The sequence below is a fragment of the Patella vulgata genome, chromosome 2, assembly GCF_932274485.2.
Source record: "Patella vulgata chromosome 2, xgPatVulg1.2, whole genome shotgun sequence".
NCBI lineage: Eukaryota > Metazoa > Mollusca > Gastropoda > Patellidae > Patella > Patella vulgata.
In genome coordinates this window covers 33,385,944-33,403,976 of record NC_065880.2, presented here as the reverse complement: position 1 = coordinate 33,403,976, position 18,033 = coordinate 33,385,944, and the positions used below count along the sequence as shown (strand labels likewise).

The 18,033-nt window shown below is 32.0% G+C and overlaps 1 protein-coding gene across 1 annotated transcript in view; it reads right to left on the bottom strand.

Moving 5' to 3' along the window:
* The window catches only part of LOC126809577 (dynein beta chain, ciliary), a 29,000-nt gene that overhangs the window by 4,995 nt on the left and 5,972 nt on the right, over positions 1–18,033 (bottom strand). The window contains exons 13-40 of the mRNA XM_056098633.1: positions 17,670–18,002; positions 17,118–17,372; positions 16,664–16,833; positions 15,904–16,330; positions 15,301–15,702; positions 14,847–15,092; positions 14,323–14,547; positions 13,928–14,146; positions 13,506–13,658; positions 12,975–13,208; positions 12,466–12,758; positions 12,092–12,248; positions 11,138–11,400; positions 10,780–10,918; positions 10,551–10,643; positions 9,383–9,577; positions 8,922–9,132; positions 8,415–8,691; positions 7,728–8,010; positions 7,245–7,418; positions 6,716–7,021; positions 6,017–6,184; positions 5,348–5,587; positions 4,614–4,775; positions 3,504–4,289; positions 2,735–2,968; positions 1,942–2,202; positions 37–1,644 (exon numbers count right to left, since the gene is read on the bottom strand). Coding sequence (XP_055954608.1) covers positions 37–1,644; positions 1,942–2,202; positions 2,735–2,968; positions 3,504–4,289; positions 4,614–4,775; positions 5,348–5,587; positions 6,017–6,184; positions 6,716–7,021; positions 7,245–7,418; positions 7,728–8,010; positions 8,415–8,691; positions 8,922–9,132; positions 9,383–9,577; positions 10,551–10,643; positions 10,780–10,918; positions 11,138–11,400; positions 12,092–12,248; positions 12,466–12,758; positions 12,975–13,208; positions 13,506–13,658; positions 13,928–14,146; positions 14,323–14,547; positions 14,847–15,092; positions 15,301–15,702; positions 15,904–16,330; positions 16,664–16,833; positions 17,118–17,372; positions 17,670–18,002 — 8,514 coding nt within the window. The remainder of the gene's footprint in view (positions 1–36; positions 1,645–1,941; positions 2,203–2,734; positions 2,969–3,503; positions 4,290–4,613; positions 4,776–5,347; positions 5,588–6,016; positions 6,185–6,715; positions 7,022–7,244; positions 7,419–7,727; positions 8,011–8,414; positions 8,692–8,921; positions 9,133–9,382; positions 9,578–10,550; positions 10,644–10,779; positions 10,919–11,137; positions 11,401–12,091; positions 12,249–12,465; positions 12,759–12,974; positions 13,209–13,505; positions 13,659–13,927; positions 14,147–14,322; positions 14,548–14,846; positions 15,093–15,300; positions 15,703–15,903; positions 16,331–16,663; positions 16,834–17,117; positions 17,373–17,669; positions 18,003–18,033) is intronic.

Below are 18,033 nucleotides of genomic sequence, written 5' to 3'. Positions count from 1 at the left end.
CACATATTATACACATGGTGTTTATATATAACTTACCTTCAATGAAAATTGGTACATCAAATTAATCTTAAGTAAATCATTCATAATAAAGTATAGTAAGGAAGCTCGAGATGCAGCTGGACGATAATCTTCACGAGCTTTGTTAATTTCGAATTCAGTTTTCTTGGCTTCGGCAGCCTTCACCTCAATTTCAGCTGCTGTTCTTTTTGTGGTTTCTAAATTCTCAACGAGGGCATAATCTCCAAGGAAATTTCCCTCTGCAGCTGATAACCGAGCCAGAAGGTTGTCTTCAAGCTCTTTCAGTGTAATCTTAAATTCATTCTGTTGATGTGTTAAATCCATTTTCAATTTCTCAAGATCGGGTCTTTCTTTACTGACAACAGCTCCTAACAACTGTTCTTCTAAACCATCTCTTGTTACAGTGAAGTTAATCAGAGTTGTCTGAGCCTGCATTTCTGGTTTGTAGTGAGGGTTAGCTAATTTGGTTTGTAAAATAAGCTTAAAGTCTTTATGATACTCCACTTCCTTGTCTCCCATTTTAATAGCTCGACCCTTCTTGATGGTATTTCTTCCTAACAATGGATCAAGTACAGGATCGATACTCTCACCAATATTTTCAATAAGAACCACATCACCATTTGTCACGGCTCTCTCAATAGCTTCCAAGTAACCTTTAGCTCCGAGACGGATAATTTTCAAATCAGCACCATATTTTTTCTTAATCCATTTAATACCTTGTAATTGTGGATCAATCATAAGAGGCCAGCGTTGACAACTAGTTAATACTGTTGCGTTCTCGGTTGACATTCTGTCACCAGGTAGACCTTCGTTATTCCATGTAGCAATAAGGGCATCATCAATCAGCAGTGAGAGCGGATCAAAACCTTCTGATACAAGTATGGTGTCAGATTTGTCTTTCAAATACGGTAGCCAGTAGTTGTCCATCAAATCCAAACGGTACGACTTAGTAAAGCAACCTACGTATGATATGAAAGCAGTTGTAATGAGAACATCACCAGGTAAACTCTTCTCCTGTTCGCGATAACCATTAATAGCCTCTGCCCATCTTACATTCTCAGACGCTAAACCACCAACAAGACGATTAGCCAACTCAATTGTTTTAGCAGTGCTTTCTGCTTCCTGTTGACATCTGAGTTTTTCGGAAGTAGCTCTTTCAAACTCTGCTTGACACGAGGCTAATGTTGCCTCCAATTCGGCTACCTTAGCCTTGATGACACGTAACTTTTCTCTGGCAGCAGACAATTCATCATTGGCAGCTTTAAGAGCCAATCTTTTCGGTTCTACAGTACAGAAGACATTATAGTACATAACAATATTCACAACCCAGGCACACAGTCCACCAGCAGCAAGGGATTTCGATTTGATGAAGTCAGGTTCAAATTCAGGATCGTTGAGGTATGGCTGTACAGCTTTTAATGAAGCATCGGGGATGTTATCTTTATCATAATTAATAAGATTATCCAAAAATGCATCAATCTTATTCATGATTGAGCTTTTTGCAGACTTCCAACTCTTGTCTTTAGGAACCTTTCCACCAGGTGCTAACAAACACATGCAGGCAGCAGTTACATTTGTGACAGCAGTTGGAGGTGTACCAAAAGATTTCAACTCCGTTAAGTTGTTCTGTAAAGACAAAAATATAATAGTAAAGAGAAAATCTTATATAAAAATCATTTTAAAACTGTTTATAAAACGATCTTTGATATCTCAACTTTAAAGGGGGTTTAATAAAAAGCAAAAATTCACAGAACCTTGTTGGAGAGCTTCAAATCAAAATATTGCTAATTTGGTAACCATTCACCAACCTACATGGAAAATGAAATCTTGGATTTCTTTCAAAATAGTATCACAGAGCTCAGGATAGTTGTCCAGATTTTTTGATCAATTTGAAATTACTTCTATTATAACGTTAAAACAAACCTTGTTCAATGTATTCAAAGCCTCTTTAGCAGCTAATAAAGCTGGCTCAGCCTTCGCCAAATCCCTCTCACAATCAGCAGCTTTCTTCTCGACCTCAACTGTAATCTTAGAAACTTTCTGTTCCTCTTCATCAGCAATGGCTTTTTCCTTTGTTACTTTTTCAGTTTCTGCACCCACAACTTGAATCAATTTGTTGGCATCTTCATTTTTCTGGGCTAATTCTACTTCTTGAGAAGCCAATTTGGATTTCAAGTCATCAACCTATAGAATTGTATGTAATACTTAACAGGTATCCATTTTGCATTGAAATATGAGAAATGAATCAAATACAATCTATTTTATATGGCTGTCATATTTTAAATATTTTTATGAACATTTTTCAGTTGAATGTAATAGTTTAGTAGATATGGTTTATCCATACAATTGAAGCTAAATAGGCTATCCATACAATTAAAGCAATTGAAGTCTTTCTCACTTAGAGTTAATAATGGAACGCAGCAACATTGTATAGTATGTCTTCATGTATGTGAATACCAAATAAATTTAAACTTCTAATTAATGTTTCTGAAACATTCGATTCGACACATAAATTTATCTGTTGAAATTCAAACTAATTTTCTTTACAAAGGGAAACCGAATGTGAAACTTTTAATTTCAAATAGATAAATTTTGTAAGCTTATCTATTTTATCAAACTCCATTGCTTGAATAATGACAGGGTTCAAGTCTGATTTTTATTTTCTCATTCTCAAAAAAAGTTAACATTTTTTTGTTCATTTATGTAAATAACATACCTGAGAGGCTGTACTTCTCAACTTTTCTAAACCATTCTCCAATCGTATAATTTTTGCTTGTAGTTCTTTGTTTTTTATATTCAGTAAATTCTGGTAAAGATTGATGAGTTCCAGAAAACTTTTTGGTGTTGTGTAGTTATAACGCCTTTCATTAGTTAAGTAAAGTTGACTTATATCATTGACAGATTTCTGAACATAAGCCATGAACTTGGCAATAGCAGCTTTGGTATTAGTCTTTAAATAATAAAAAAAAAGGTTATATAAAATCAGTATAAGAAAGCAAAATACATATAGGGTACCAAAGTTTAGATTTTGTTGTTGATTTCATGTGTAATTCAACATAGCAGGAGGTTAATTCATTTAGCCATTAGGTATGGGTAAAATTAGTAAACAAATTCTTAGTTTATAAACTGATTGTGTAGATTGTAGCATAATATAATTGAGCGTAGCTAGATTATAAAAGCAAAACCTACACACTAATGACTTAGAATATACAGAACAAAAATATGTCTACAGAAAATTAATTGTTTTCAGTTTAATATTCATGTTGATCATCACTACAGACCAAACTTGTATGAAAGCATACCAGAATTCTTCCCAATATTCAGTTGTAAGAATGTAGCGTTTTGTTAGTGACTGTCATTGACTCATTGCAATCCAAAGTTCATCAAAGTATTCTACGATTAAAACCCACACCTTTCCAGCATGTGACAACAAAAATCGTGAAGAAAACACTTTACAGAATACGCATATATACAGCAAGACTTACTTGTAATAATTCTATATCTTCTAAGAATCTGGCACTGACAGAACACAAGGCTTCTTCAGGCCATTCATGGAACCAATCAATGGCTGTACAGTTTGTTATAGCAGGGAATTTTCTACTTCTAACACGTAATGTGGCACCAACTGGGGAGAAACACAGCACGACTTTTAATGTTTTTCGCACTTTATCAATAAAATATCTCCAACAATTTTCTCTTGTGTCTTCTAACCCTTGACCTTTTACTTCATTACGCACACCGCTGATGACCTCTTCTATTTCATCATCAGCAAAAAGATCTGGAATTTCACCGGAGGCCAGTAAATCATTGATTAATACAAGGAAACGTTCATCTGGAACTTGAGCATCAGTCATTAAGAACATGGTACCAACACCCTTGATTCCCGTTTTTTTATAAAGTGTGGCGATATCTGTTTTGAGATCAGCAATACTGTATCCTTTACGGAGAGTTATCTGGAATACATCTAAACTACTGATAAAGGCAGAGAGACGCGATAAACTCTGTTTACCGCTACCACCAACACCAATTAATAAGGCATTACCCCGTGGAGATTCTAAAATACGATTGATACGACAAACATGCATCATAGCATCTTCAAACAGCACAAGATTCATAGCAGCATTCAACTCATTGTAATTGTCTAGAGCTTCTACTAAAATTTTATTGAGTTCAGTCCAGCCTGGAACTGGTAAATACTTGGGTTCTCCAATACCAAGAGCAAAATGACAAAACAAATTGGGTTGCTGGAAGACGACGGTATCATCAATATCCTACAAAACATTGAAAAATAAAAATCGTTAGAATGGTAGTCAAAAAAAAAAACAACATTCTTAATGAATAGTCTGAATAGAATATCTTTAAAATTTTCAAATATAAATTATATCATCCCATAGCATGACAACCAAGTATTATATAATCACATATAAAAATAGAAATCGTTAGAATGGTAGTCAAAAACATTTATTTGTTTGACAATATCTATTCTTAACCAATAGTCTGAATAGAGTATCTTTCAAATTTTCAATCCCATAGCATAACATCCAAAAATTATATAATCATATATAGCATATGACAACCAAAAATTATGATCTTACCTCAAAGACTTTTTTCACAACATCCTTTTGTACTTTTTCAAACAATTCAATATCTTTTAAATCTGTTAGTTTGTCATGATAAACTCTTGTTGCTTCATGAGCCCAAAGTCGAACAAGATCTACAGGTGTCTTAGCACAATCACTGAGAGAAAACAATATACCCTGAAAAACAAATTTAAAAAATTGTGAATGAAATGCATGCTCTCAAAACAATTAATCTTTTCTGAAGCAGCCAACAAATTAAATTGGTCTAAAATATTTCAATGGCACGCCAGACTTTGGCTCAATTAAAGATGCATTAATCCATTATGTAAGATTTAGATAATGTGCTGACAGTTTTCGTCATAATAGTTATATAAAAATAGATATAGAAAAGGGAATGTTGAATATTTCAATATTTCAGTCAAATTACTTCATTCTGAGCAGATTTAATGCCGTTAGAAAAACAGTGTAGTCTCGACTGTAATTGCTACCGTTGTTGCAATAATTAACAAAGTCTCGATTATCCATTTTTAATTAAATCATTAACTAACAATCATGTTTAAATCTGTTGAAAATCAAAAGCATCAGATGTTCTAGAGCATTGATTATGAGCTTGGCATGAGGCAGAAAGAAAGATCTGCATTAGGCAGATTCAGCTCTTACATAATGCATCTTTCAGCTCATCTGATGTATTTTTGCAGCAGATTTGATGTAATTAATAAAGATCTATTGATAAACTATATATACGATACCTGGAAAATGTTGGATAAATCTCTTAAGTTGAAAATATAATGGAATTTGATGGCAGTTGGTAAGAAAGTTGTTGTAACTTTACTATGTAGAGTTAGAGCACCGTTAACTATTGGTTCTGTAAATTTCTGGACAGCAGGAACAAAATTATTTAAGGCCAGATGCTGAGACAAGATACTAGTATAAATGGTCTTCAGAGCATCGTGGTTAGGGAAACTCATAGCAAAAACACAGAAGTGACGCTGAAAAAAATAATTACAAAATCTAATTACACTTCATTTTGAAATGATTCAATTGTTTTTGAAATACCTTACTGACTAGTTACATGCAATTAGTTTTCTGTGATATTATTAGTGATTCACTATTTTCGAAACAGGAACTGGGCCTCAACTGCCACTGATTTTGTTGTTTTTGGGAGCGATGCTCTTCAAAAAAAAAAGGCTTCCCCAATTTAAATACGATTATCCTTGGATAATTATGCATCGATTGACAGACTTTGATATGACATCACAGATGGAGGTGATGACGTCAAGCTCGGTTACTATCTATCCATTGTAAGCTTTTACTTGTTTTTCCTTAAACTTTTTTTTCCTTAAACATTTAAATAATAAATTTTTTATGTGGATAACTTACTGATATAGACTTGGTGCTGAGTTAATTTTATTACTTACTTGCAGACGTGGATCGATGGTAAAACTACCAGCAGTGGGGTTCATACAAGCCACATACTGTGTATTATGTATTTCTTTAAGTGTGAGTTTAGTTCTATCATACCAATGACCATGATCTATATGTTGACGAATCATTGTGTGAGGTTGTACTGTGAAATATTTATCAACCTGAAATAATCATACCACAAAATAATCAACATTATCAAAAAAAGATATATTTTCCAAGTGAATTAGTAAAAGTAACAATTTGTTATTAATTATGGTCAATCTACAAACTTATAGAATCTTACAAAACTCCATATTTCTTAAGTACAATGTTTGAAAATTCTAATGATGTTATAGAGAGATAAATGGACATTAAGAAAGATTATTCCAAGGACCAGATCTTAACCTCCTGTTACAATTCAACAGTTTCTCTCATTAAAGGCGGATAAATGATCAAAACTTATTCTGGCTTGCATAGATACATTATCGCTTTAAAGCATTTAAGAATTTATAGATTTTAAAATTAAATTTCTATCTCACTGCCAAAACTTTTGTAAAACTTAAAGCATTTAACTAGTTTCAAATTATCTACACCAAGAATGTATTCAAATTGGATAAATTCAAGACCCTACCAATCATAAATTTACATTGTACTGTACTAAAAGATGTTTTCATCCTTTTGACAAAAATATCAGTAATTCAAATTTTATTTACCTCTGGCATGTTCATATCATCAACAAAGTAGATAAGGCGTCTTGTACCGGGTGGACCATAGTTACGACCAGCTTTTTTCTCTAATGGTTTCTCCAGAATTCTTTGTAACATTTCAGATGTTGTATAGAAGTTGAAAGGTACATTAGCTACCATATAATCTTCGGATAAGTTGAGCAGTTTATCTGCCATCAGTACTGTTTTACCTGTACCAGCATTACCAACCAACATAACAGGTCGTCGTTTCTCAACCAGCATGTCCAAGAAATATTTAACACGAGTTGTTTCTGCTGTGTGGACCATAGCAGCCTAAAAAAAATTAATGTTTATTTAATAAATAAGAAATCCACATCAAAAATCTATTCTGATTTTGAGCCATACATCACATAATTTAATATTGAATAAAAGTAATAGTTTACTGTATTCAAAAGATAAAAACTATTCTAATTTTGAGCCACATATAAAATAATATACATCTTGTAAAAATGAATAGTTTACTGTATTCAAAGATAAAAACTAAGCGTAAACCAACCTGTAATGGAATATCGGGATCTAATTCAAAAGGTTGAACTCGTTTCGTCCACAATTCAAATTTCTTTGTTTCTGAATCTATATAATAATCAAATACTGTTCCTTGATGTGGGAATTTAATAGTTTTAAAATCTGTTGTCCACCATTTTGTAAATTCTACTCTGTGATCAGCCAACTGAAATAGGTTTATACAAAAATATGGAAATTGAGGCAACAATCAAAAAATAATATGTGTATTACTTCAAGAGATCGTATCAAATTCATATAGTTTAAATGAATTTTTCAAATTGGGTAAACTGTAATTCCAAGACATCATTCTCAGATTCTCTTCAAATAAAATTGTGATGAGATGTAAATTAAGAGACTAAAATATTAAATAATCTCTTGCAGCAAAATCCAAACAGCAAGCAGGAAGTTTATTTGTCAATAATCATAAATCGAACCAGCAATATCTCAAAACTTCTGATCTACAAATCCCAATTACCTGATCTTGGAACATGACACCACCAAAAGCCCACACAGAGGCAAAGACAAAGTATAATTCGTATAGTTCTTTAGCACAGTCTGGTGGTGTATTCTCTGGTGTTAACAAACATTCTAATAGATGACATAACATCTGTATGTGGCAGATCTCGGCAATAGGTGTAATCTTTTTAAATCGATGACGTAAAACATCCAGGCACGTTGGTACATATTTATCAAATAGAATAAGAAGATTGGCTCGTTCTGATTGTACTTCACGAGTATCAATCCAACTCTGAACATATCTGAAATAATAAGAATGTATTAAATTATATTCAAGTAACAATTAGGAAAATCAACAGAATGAAGAACAAGTTCAAATTAAAAAGGAGCCAAGAAAGGTCTGAGAGGGTGATACATCCGCTTAGAGGTTATCTCCCTTGACACATTATTTTCAACTAAATGAATCGATTGCAAGTTGCAGAAATACCATAAACATCGTCAATGTTGGAATAAAATGCTGATCAACTAACATCATGTGAGTTCTCAAGTGAAGACAATTGACAACAGACAGTGTAAGTTTATTATGAGGTAGAGTCTTTACCAAGGGTGAAACATAATATAGACATTAAAAGATAACTTTTTAAACTTTGCATAGATATATCAATTTCCATACAATTAATCATCAATATCTATAGACAATACATACGGATTCCATCCCAAATCTTGAGGATTCACAAAGAGAATACCAGCTCTGGATACAGTGGCAGGTGTAGCAGTTTTCAGATGGCTGATTTCAAACAGAAGTCTCATGGATGGTGTGAGGGGGATACGTTCATTACTGGCTAATGTTAAAACTTTATTATCATCCATGACAGTATTTAGAGATTCAATCCACATGGGATCAATATCTCCATCCAGTACAATCCATTTTGGTGCATCACCTGTCATATTAGCCAAATCTCTCATTACAACTGAGAATAATCCTGCAAAAAATAAAAACAATTAAGAAATTGCGGATTCATTTTTAAAATATAATATATAGAAGTTTATTTGCAATTATTATAAGGATTGAAGTGGTTGGTTTATATGATCAGAACTTGATTCGATTGAAGTTAATCATTTAAATAGAAAACCATGTATATATAAAGCAGGGAAATATATACTCTAGAAATTTAATTAAATATACTTTTTCAAATATTCTTAAAAAGCTTACCATCTTTCCATTCTCTAGTTGCAGGATTAATAACTCCAAACAATTCATCATTGGTGACAGCTTTAGGGTCAAGGTCGACAGCCATAGGTTTCTTGCCTTGGTTACGATAAGTTTTAATAAGTGTGTTCCATACTCCACTTTTGCCGGTACCTGTGTTACCCAATAAAAACACAGAATGTCGTACTTCAAACAATTCCTGAAGCTGCACGACCTGTAAAATCAAATATCGATATTAATTTAAAATACAATTTTAAATTAAAATTTTTAAATGAATGTCAAAAATCAAAGCCCACTGTGAATCTAGCAAGAAACGAATAAGCAAGAGGTTCAGGTAGGTTCCATAATCTATTTAGATAGAAATTTTATTGGATATGGAAGGATGAGGTCTTCTGACTGGGAAAATAAAATTAAATCAAAGAGCCACTATTGAAAACTACTGAAGTTTTTTAATGAGTACAAACCTTTAGGATAAAGTTATCTTCTGGTTGTAGTTTCTGATCCAATGTGGCTTGTTTAATCAGGGCTTCAAATTCTAGATTACGTTTACGGGGTACATCTAATGCAGGGAACAGATCACAGATCAGACCCATAAAAATGGGCATGTCATCTGCTACAATTTTGGGGATGTTGAAATCTCTCAAGGCTCTCATCAATACCTGTTAAAAACAAAAATTTATATTTAAATAAAAAGATTTATTGAATTGCACACATTTTGCAGCTGAATCAAAGGTAGTAGAATCAAATTATGAGAACTTTAATATTGGAGTAATTCACTGGTGAATTGTAAAACCCTTGATACCAACAAAAACTTTAAAACTAATGGTACATAAATTTATACAATTTAGCATTGTTTCTTCAGGATTTTAAAAAAATGAGAAAAATTAATCATGCAAGAAAAACAGACATTTATATATTCTTATTTATGAAACAGATTCCTATTTTAATGCATCATTGTGAAACAGACATGCTACAAATATTTTACATCATAAACGTGATTGCTTATTGCTAACTTCTATTTTTTGTAAAATCATATAGTAATCGTGAAGATCTCGTACATCTGACCATGCGTTGTATTTTGTGTTACAACTATCTTACCTGATTGATGCGTTCCTTAATAACGATTATAAATAGTTATACATTCAATACTAATATCTAGTTTTACAATCAAACTCATCTTTTCTCTAGAGCAGAGACAGAGCTAGAGTTTATAATCTTACACATTCTACAAAAATTCTTAATACTATTACTGTATCACAGATTATATGTTCACTCTTTTCTAAATTTTTATATCTAACTACATATGCATTTAATACATTCATATCATACCTTTTAAATTTCATTCTTTCTATATCATAGACAGTTAAGGAATATTTTTAGAATTTATAATCTTACACATTCCATAAAAATTCTTAATACGGTACTAAATATACTATTATGGTGCCATAGATTATATGTTCAGTCTTTCTACGATTTTATATCTAACTATGATGTAAATTTCATTCTTTCTATATCAGACAGTTAATGGATATTTGTAGTTGCATTCAGGTGTAAATGTTAATTTATCACAAGAATATAACCCTTTGATCTATAATTATTGGTTGCATTACATTCCATGAATCAAGAACCTACCTGATCTTCTGGTCTTCCTGGGTCACTTCTCTTTAACGAACCAGCTACTACCAATACGGATTTAATAGCTCTTAAACCCCAATCATAATGATCCTATAAAACAACACAAAATACAAATATAGACTTTATATTTATAGACAATAAGTTGAGAATATTGTATGTCAATTAAAAGACATTTTATAGCCAAAATATTTCTAAATGATGACAAATACTTGACAAGAAGCTTTACCTGTTTTGACAGTAATTCTTTACACAAACTATAAAGTGTAATAAATTTACGAGCTAATAGTCTGGCTTCTAAGAAACCTTCAGCTACCAACATAATTTCACAAATCAGTTCAAAATCAGGAACAACCATAGCACATGGTCTGAAATAAAACAGAAAAATATATATTTTGAAATATTATTTCAGAGAGGAAAAAAAATTAGTAGTTACATTTTCCACAGAAACATACATCTTTTAACTTTTCAGATACATGTATTTAACTCATTTCCTACTGAAATATGAGAAACAAACATATACTTTTGAATTACCTGCTAAAGTATTTTCAGCTATAAATTAACAAATAATATTTAAAGATAATTACCTAAATAGTGCTTTCAAATTTTCTGGCAATTCAGTTCTACCAGCATAACCCGGATTCATAGTGATGAAGATGCCAACGCTAGGTACCATGCGGATCACCTCACCAAGGAAATTAAAGATGTCTTTTTTATCTCTGATAGCATCTTGGATACATTTCACCTGTACAGCAACTACAGATAACACTTCCACAGAAATACGATTAAATTCATCAAAACAACCCCAAGATCCAGACTGAGCTAAACCTTTATAGATGTTACCAATGGACTGAAAAATAAAACAAATGAAAAATTTATTTGTGGTAAATAGAGATAATCACTAAATACTTTAAAATCTAAATATTTTTAACAGAATCACTACCTAAATACTTTAAAATCTAAATATTTTTAACAGAATCACTACCTAAATACTTTAAAATCTAAATATTTTTAACATTCACTACCTAAATACTTTAAGAGGAATCACCATCTAAATATTTTAAAAGGAATCAATGAATAAATATGTTAAAGGGAATCACCATCTAAATATAGTAAAAGGGAATCACTAAATAAATATTTCAAAGAGAATCATCACTACCTAAATATTTTAAAGGGAATTACTATCTAATTATTTTGTAGGTGATCACTATTTAAATACTTTAAAGGGAATCACTATTTAAATACTTTAAAGGGAATCACTATTTAAATACTTTAAAGGGATCACTAAATATTTTAAAGGGAATCAGTAAATACTTTAAAGGGAATCACTATATAATTTAAAGGGATTCACTATCTAAATATTTTAAATGTCAGTTTATCAACCAGGTTTCAATTCTTTTTATAATAAATTGAATTGAATGTAATGACCCCTTAAAATTTAACTAGGTTATTTTAAGACTAATGTATAGTTATTTTCATTTCTTTGTGGTATTCACCAATATACATTGCCTTTAATGTTAAATTCAATGTTGAATCATTACCTTGTAGTCCATCTGTTCTGAGCAGTTGAATACATAGACCATAATACCAAGAGCTCGGCCCAAATCTTTGGTAGTCTCTGTTTTACCAGTACCAGCCGGGCCAGCAGGAGCTCCACTCATAACTAAATGTAGAGACTGGGTCAATGTAATATAACATCTGGAATTAAAAGATGAAGAGAAATTAACAATTAGTGAGAGATGGAATGAAAAACCAACAAAAAGGTAATGTCATATAAATGAATGAAATACATAAGTAAACCAAAAAATACTGTACTTGCAGTTCATTTGTTCCAATTCGAAATCAAACTTAATGTTTACATTTAAGCTCATAATTAATAATTTAACAGAAATGGTCAAATGAATATTGAACATACCTGTCAGTAAGGGGTGTGATGACCAATCGTGGAGTGTTACCCAAATACTCGTGTGAGTATCTGAATTGAGCGTCACAGATGTTGGCGAAGCAATCCACCTGATTATCATCCCAGCGATGTCGAAGCTGTGACAACCACAAGAAAGCCTGTGAACTGTCTATTTTTTGTGTAATCATTTTGGCTACGACATCACGAGCATGTACATCAATAGTACATATTGTCATGATTTTTTGTCGATCGCCAGATGACAGTTTACCGATTAACATGGTAATCAAAGCATTCAACTGAGTAATCTGAAATAAAAGAAATTGGTAAAAAATATATTCCAAAGAAATCTCCATTAAAATAACAATTCTATATTTTTATTTCAATGTCATTAATTATTGGAAAAGAGTGATACTGCCTTTTGAATATTAGTTGTTCAGCCCAATACATTACAATAGACATCAATAGATATATTTATTTTTTGGAATCTGTTTTTTGCCTTCAATATCATAAACTACACTTACTTGTTTTTTATTGTAATCTTTTAGGGCATTTTCATAACCTTCTTCTAATCTACCAAACGCAATATTGACTTCTGTTGTCCACCAGATCTGAGTACCACACAGAGCAACTTGAGCTGGATAATCAAACAACCATTGATCTCTGGGTTTCTCTTCATAACCTTGTACAGCTTCATTTAATTCATGTAAAACTGTAGCCTTCATAGCCTCTAATAACCGATTCAACCATGCTTCAACCTGATTTAAAAAAATAAAACATTTTCATTTAATAATAATAATCACTTTCTCGAGCATTGAACATTCAGTCAGTTTGACTGCTTTGGCTGTTTACAAAGGATATAACTGAGAACAAGCAATTCATGTAAAACTTAAGTCATACCAAAAATTGAAGTGCCTCAATTGATGCACAATTGTCCAAGGAACAAGTATGTTTTTTGAAAGTGTGTTGCCCCACCAAGAACCAGAAAATTGGCAACTGAGGCCCAGCTTCTGGTCCCAAAATTAAAACAAATATTTTCAAATTAATTTACAAACCTGTCCATTTAGATCACATGGTTTATTTAATGTCACCATTTCGCCATCTTTACTGTGCATGCAAGTTGCCGACTTCAAAAGGTTTTCACTTGAATCTTTCTCAAACTCTAGAGATGCCAAACTGTCAAATAGTTTTGTTAAATGACGAGCCACCTAAAATACATGAATAATAAATTAACAATGTGGAAGCATATTAAAGTAAAAGCTTATACTATTCAGTAAAATCAGAAATGAAATGAGATTAAAAGTCCAACTGTTCTGACCTCTGACACTGTACAATAAGAAAAAGTAGAATTCATTAGTAAAAGAATATATATAGTATACCGGTTTATATTTTTTTTAAAAATCTTGAAACAGATAAAAGCTTAACAACATACGTCAGACATTTAGAAAAATTTATAAAAAATAACAGCTGGACTTACCACTGGTGGATTATTACCATTAGATAAAATATCTAACAAATCTGCTGACGAAACGAAGTAAAATCTGGGGAAGGCTAAACGTTTAGTTTCTAGGTATTCTGCTAAAGCTTTTTCACAAAGACTAAGCTGTCCTTGTAATGTGTCTAATCTTTCATATAAATTAGGTTTATTTGTAGCATCTACACAGTTTTTGGTTACTTCTACTTCCTTGACAAGTTCCTACAAAAAAATAGAAAATCTATATAGTATTTTTCTTTCAAATTGTGGACAGTCGATAATCAGAAATATAGGATGTCTGTTGTATTCCAAGAACATTTCGCTTTTGGATGATGTTTCATTAATTTTGTGTGACAAAAAAATGCATTCCTATTCTAAATTGTCTAAATGTTACCCACCTTAAAATCATTATCGATATTATCAAATCTCTTGGAATCTTCTGGTAGCTGATTCCTGATATCTTCGGAACCGATAAAGATACTTTCCAAATGGGTCCATGTTCTCTGTACTTCCATATAGATAGATATAACTTGATCAGCAGTAGAGAGCTTCTTCTGCCAGTTTGATACTTCAGACAAGAAATGGGCAATGTATTTGGAGGTCATCATGTTTTGCAGTTGTACCTAAAATACAAATATTACAGTTTGAGTAATTCAATTGCAATTTTGAATTCTTAAAATTCAGCAAGTAAAGGGAACAGAAATTTAAAATAAACTAAAAATCTTAACATCCTAAATCACAAAATATGTGGAACATAATTAAACTCGAATTTGAATTCTAATTTTGGTTTAGAGACTAATATGCTTCATTATCAAATTGCATCATTAATCATATAGACCTAGTTGAAAATATCCAATCATCTATGATGTCATAATAAAGTTCTATATATGAGGTCATTAGATGAATTAATAAAATGTCTGACCTGGTTGTCTTCCAGAGTTTCAATAAGTTCTTCACTTGTTTTGAGAATTGTAATTTCTGTTCTAGGATGTTTATCATGTTCGAATTCCATGGTAGACCAGGTGACGTCCAATTCTTTCAGGACCTTCTCCATACTCATTTCTTTAACAGCCTTATCTACTATAGTACGTACTTCTTCTTCATAGTTATGTAGATTGAGAGACAGAAGATCTGATAATGTTGTACTATCATCCATCATGAAGCGTACCTGAAAGAGCAAACAAAAATTTAAAATCTATTTTGGAAAAAAAAAAAATTGGCAGTTATGGTATTAACCTTATATTGTTTGTATTTTTATGTTTGAAAATAATTTGAGTCTATCAAAAACTAAGTACCAACGACTATAAATCTGTTGTCACTTTGCAATAAGTTTCAGGTTATTTCCTCCTATTACAAAATATTTTCCCATAACGTACCTTGGTGGCAGCCATAAGTTGTTGCCAATGTCTTTCTCTAATGGCAGGATTTTGCAATTCACCGACAGCTCTTAATGATGTCAACATATTTTTCACCATATTTTCAACACCCATGTAGGAGTCCCAGGCTCGCATTTCCTTGTCTAACATTCGGATATCTTTTGCAAATTTTTTACAGTCCATGTCCATCTGTTCCACGTTAATCTCTTTCCATGGCGTTGTTTTCCAATCATCAATACTACTTTTAACAATAATAATATAATCCCACAATGTCTTCAAAAGTTTGATCTCCTTTCTACATTGTTTCAATTGTTTAAAGTCAGGTACATTCACTTCGAACAGACCAGCTGATTCCATTAAAGTAGCCATATTTCTCTCCATTTTACTGATTTCTTCATGATTCTGAAAAATTCAAAGAAAAACAATTAGTTTATAAAATAATAATTACCTGGAGGAAAGTTTATATGAAAGTTATATTTCCAAAAGAGAGATGTGATTGTCAGAAATATTCTAAATCTGCTCTTCATCAATAAACATACCTTGAATTTAATTCCATTCATAACAGAACAGGCTAAAAATAAAATAGAATATCTTTAAACTTACTCTATCAAGATATTCATAAGGTTGCTCGCAATCGAATCGGAAAGGTTTAATAGACCTGAACTTCTCTCGGAATTTGTGTTGTTCCACATCAAATGAAGCGCTCTTTCTCCTAATATTAGCAACCTCGTTAGCTTGTAATGGTGCCATCTGCTGTTTGACTGTGATAGCAATCTTCTTGGTATTGTTCCATTGTTCTGGCAGTTCTTGTAGTTGTAGATGAACCTCGTCAGGCATCTCTTGATCGTAAGTTTTCAGCAATTCAATCGTCTGTTTTAATGGTTCGAACATTTCATCAGTGGTTGCTTGGCGTTCTTTAACAGCGAAAAGACTACCCATGATGGCGACAAGACCATCATAATCACCTTCTTCTAGTGGTCTAGTCACACCTGCGTCTGTTACCTTAATAAACTCGGCCAACTCTTTCAAACTAGGAAAAAAAATATCTCACATTTAAACTGAGAAAGGAAACAAATTTACTTTCGTTGAACTACTTTTTCTAGACCAAACTTTGATTTTGTAATTTCTTTGATATCATAAGAACAACCTTCATAACTTTTTTAGCCGACCAAAAAATTTGAACAGGAGCATGAAGTTCCTGGCAATTATGGGATGACATGTTTTAGCTGGGAATGCTTTAACCGACTCTACTGAAGTGTTCAGACTATGTTACAAAAGTATTAATGGAATCATTACATCTAGAATGGCAAATAAAATCAGGGATAAAATGGCTACCTATGACCACTGAGTGGATTTAACTAACCTGTTGGTGACATGATCAATAAGATGTTGTTTAAACATAAAACTCCATCGTTTAATAATGTTTAATAGAGCTTGTTTAAATGGCTTAGCATCTACACGGAACCAGTGATCAAATAAACTTGTGGCTTCAACATGTTCTGCTTCTTCGTATATCTTTTCATATGCATCAATCTAAAACAGAAAACATTCAAATAACTTTAATGCTTTTTAAAATTTTCACATGTCAAAAATGCTTCTTCGTATATCTTTTCATATGTATCAATCTAAAACAGAAAACATTCAAATAACTTTAATGCTTTTTAAAATTTTCACAGGTCAAAAATGCTTTTTTTCTGTCTAATTTCATTCAGACATCAATTTTAATTTTTTTTTTTTTGAATTTCTACAGCAAGACTGACTGCAATACTGGTCAACTTTTAAAGCAAATTAAAGCTAGTCATAGAGTACCACCATACCTGTTCTTTGAACTGAGCAAGAGTTGGGGGGCTTTCAGGAACTCCTTCATCAGCATGTGCTTCAATCTCTTCTGTTGTCAAAACGTGATTATATAACAAGAATTGTCTCATAAACTCATTACGATCATCAACCCAGAGATATGCGTAGTTATCAAATGAATTACGATATTCGCACGCCTTGTTCATGATGGTCTGTACCCTGTCCATTATCTCCTGTCTCATCTCGGATAATTCTTCCATATCTTCTAAATCAGGCTGAAAGACAATTAAAAATTGAAACAAAACTGATTGATTTGATTGGAATTAATAATTGAACTATTAGTACACAATTTCTATCTTTTTAATTTAGGATATAACTTCTTCAAAGCTAACAAAAAAATTGAACTGATTGATGGAAAGTCACGTTAGAACTTTATATGGGGCATTTTGAGCCTAACATGAAGGATATCGGCATTAAACTGTATCAAATTATCTTATCAGATATTGATAGGACTAAATTTGTAATGACCAATCATTCAAGTAAAGACAGAATATCTGCAGAAGCATCATTACCTGATAATGTTCCTGACCACTGTGAGCTGCTAGTCGAGGTATTAAAGATGACTGTTTATAAATATCACCGACTAAACCATCAACTAAATCATAGAATCCATCTGCCACTCCGTATTCTAGAGATGGTAAGAACACCATGTCTGGTACCTGCAGTTCTAATCGTGCTTCGAACAAGGGATCAGAATTTTTATTAGAAGACGTATTGTCCAAGAGAAACTGTAAACTACAGTGAATCGTATTAAAGTAACCATCAACAATCATTTCATCAACATAATCAACATATGCTTTCCAAATATCAGAGTTGGCATCTGCTTTAAAATATTCCAGATTTTCCTAAAAATACAGAAAAAAATCTTTTAATATC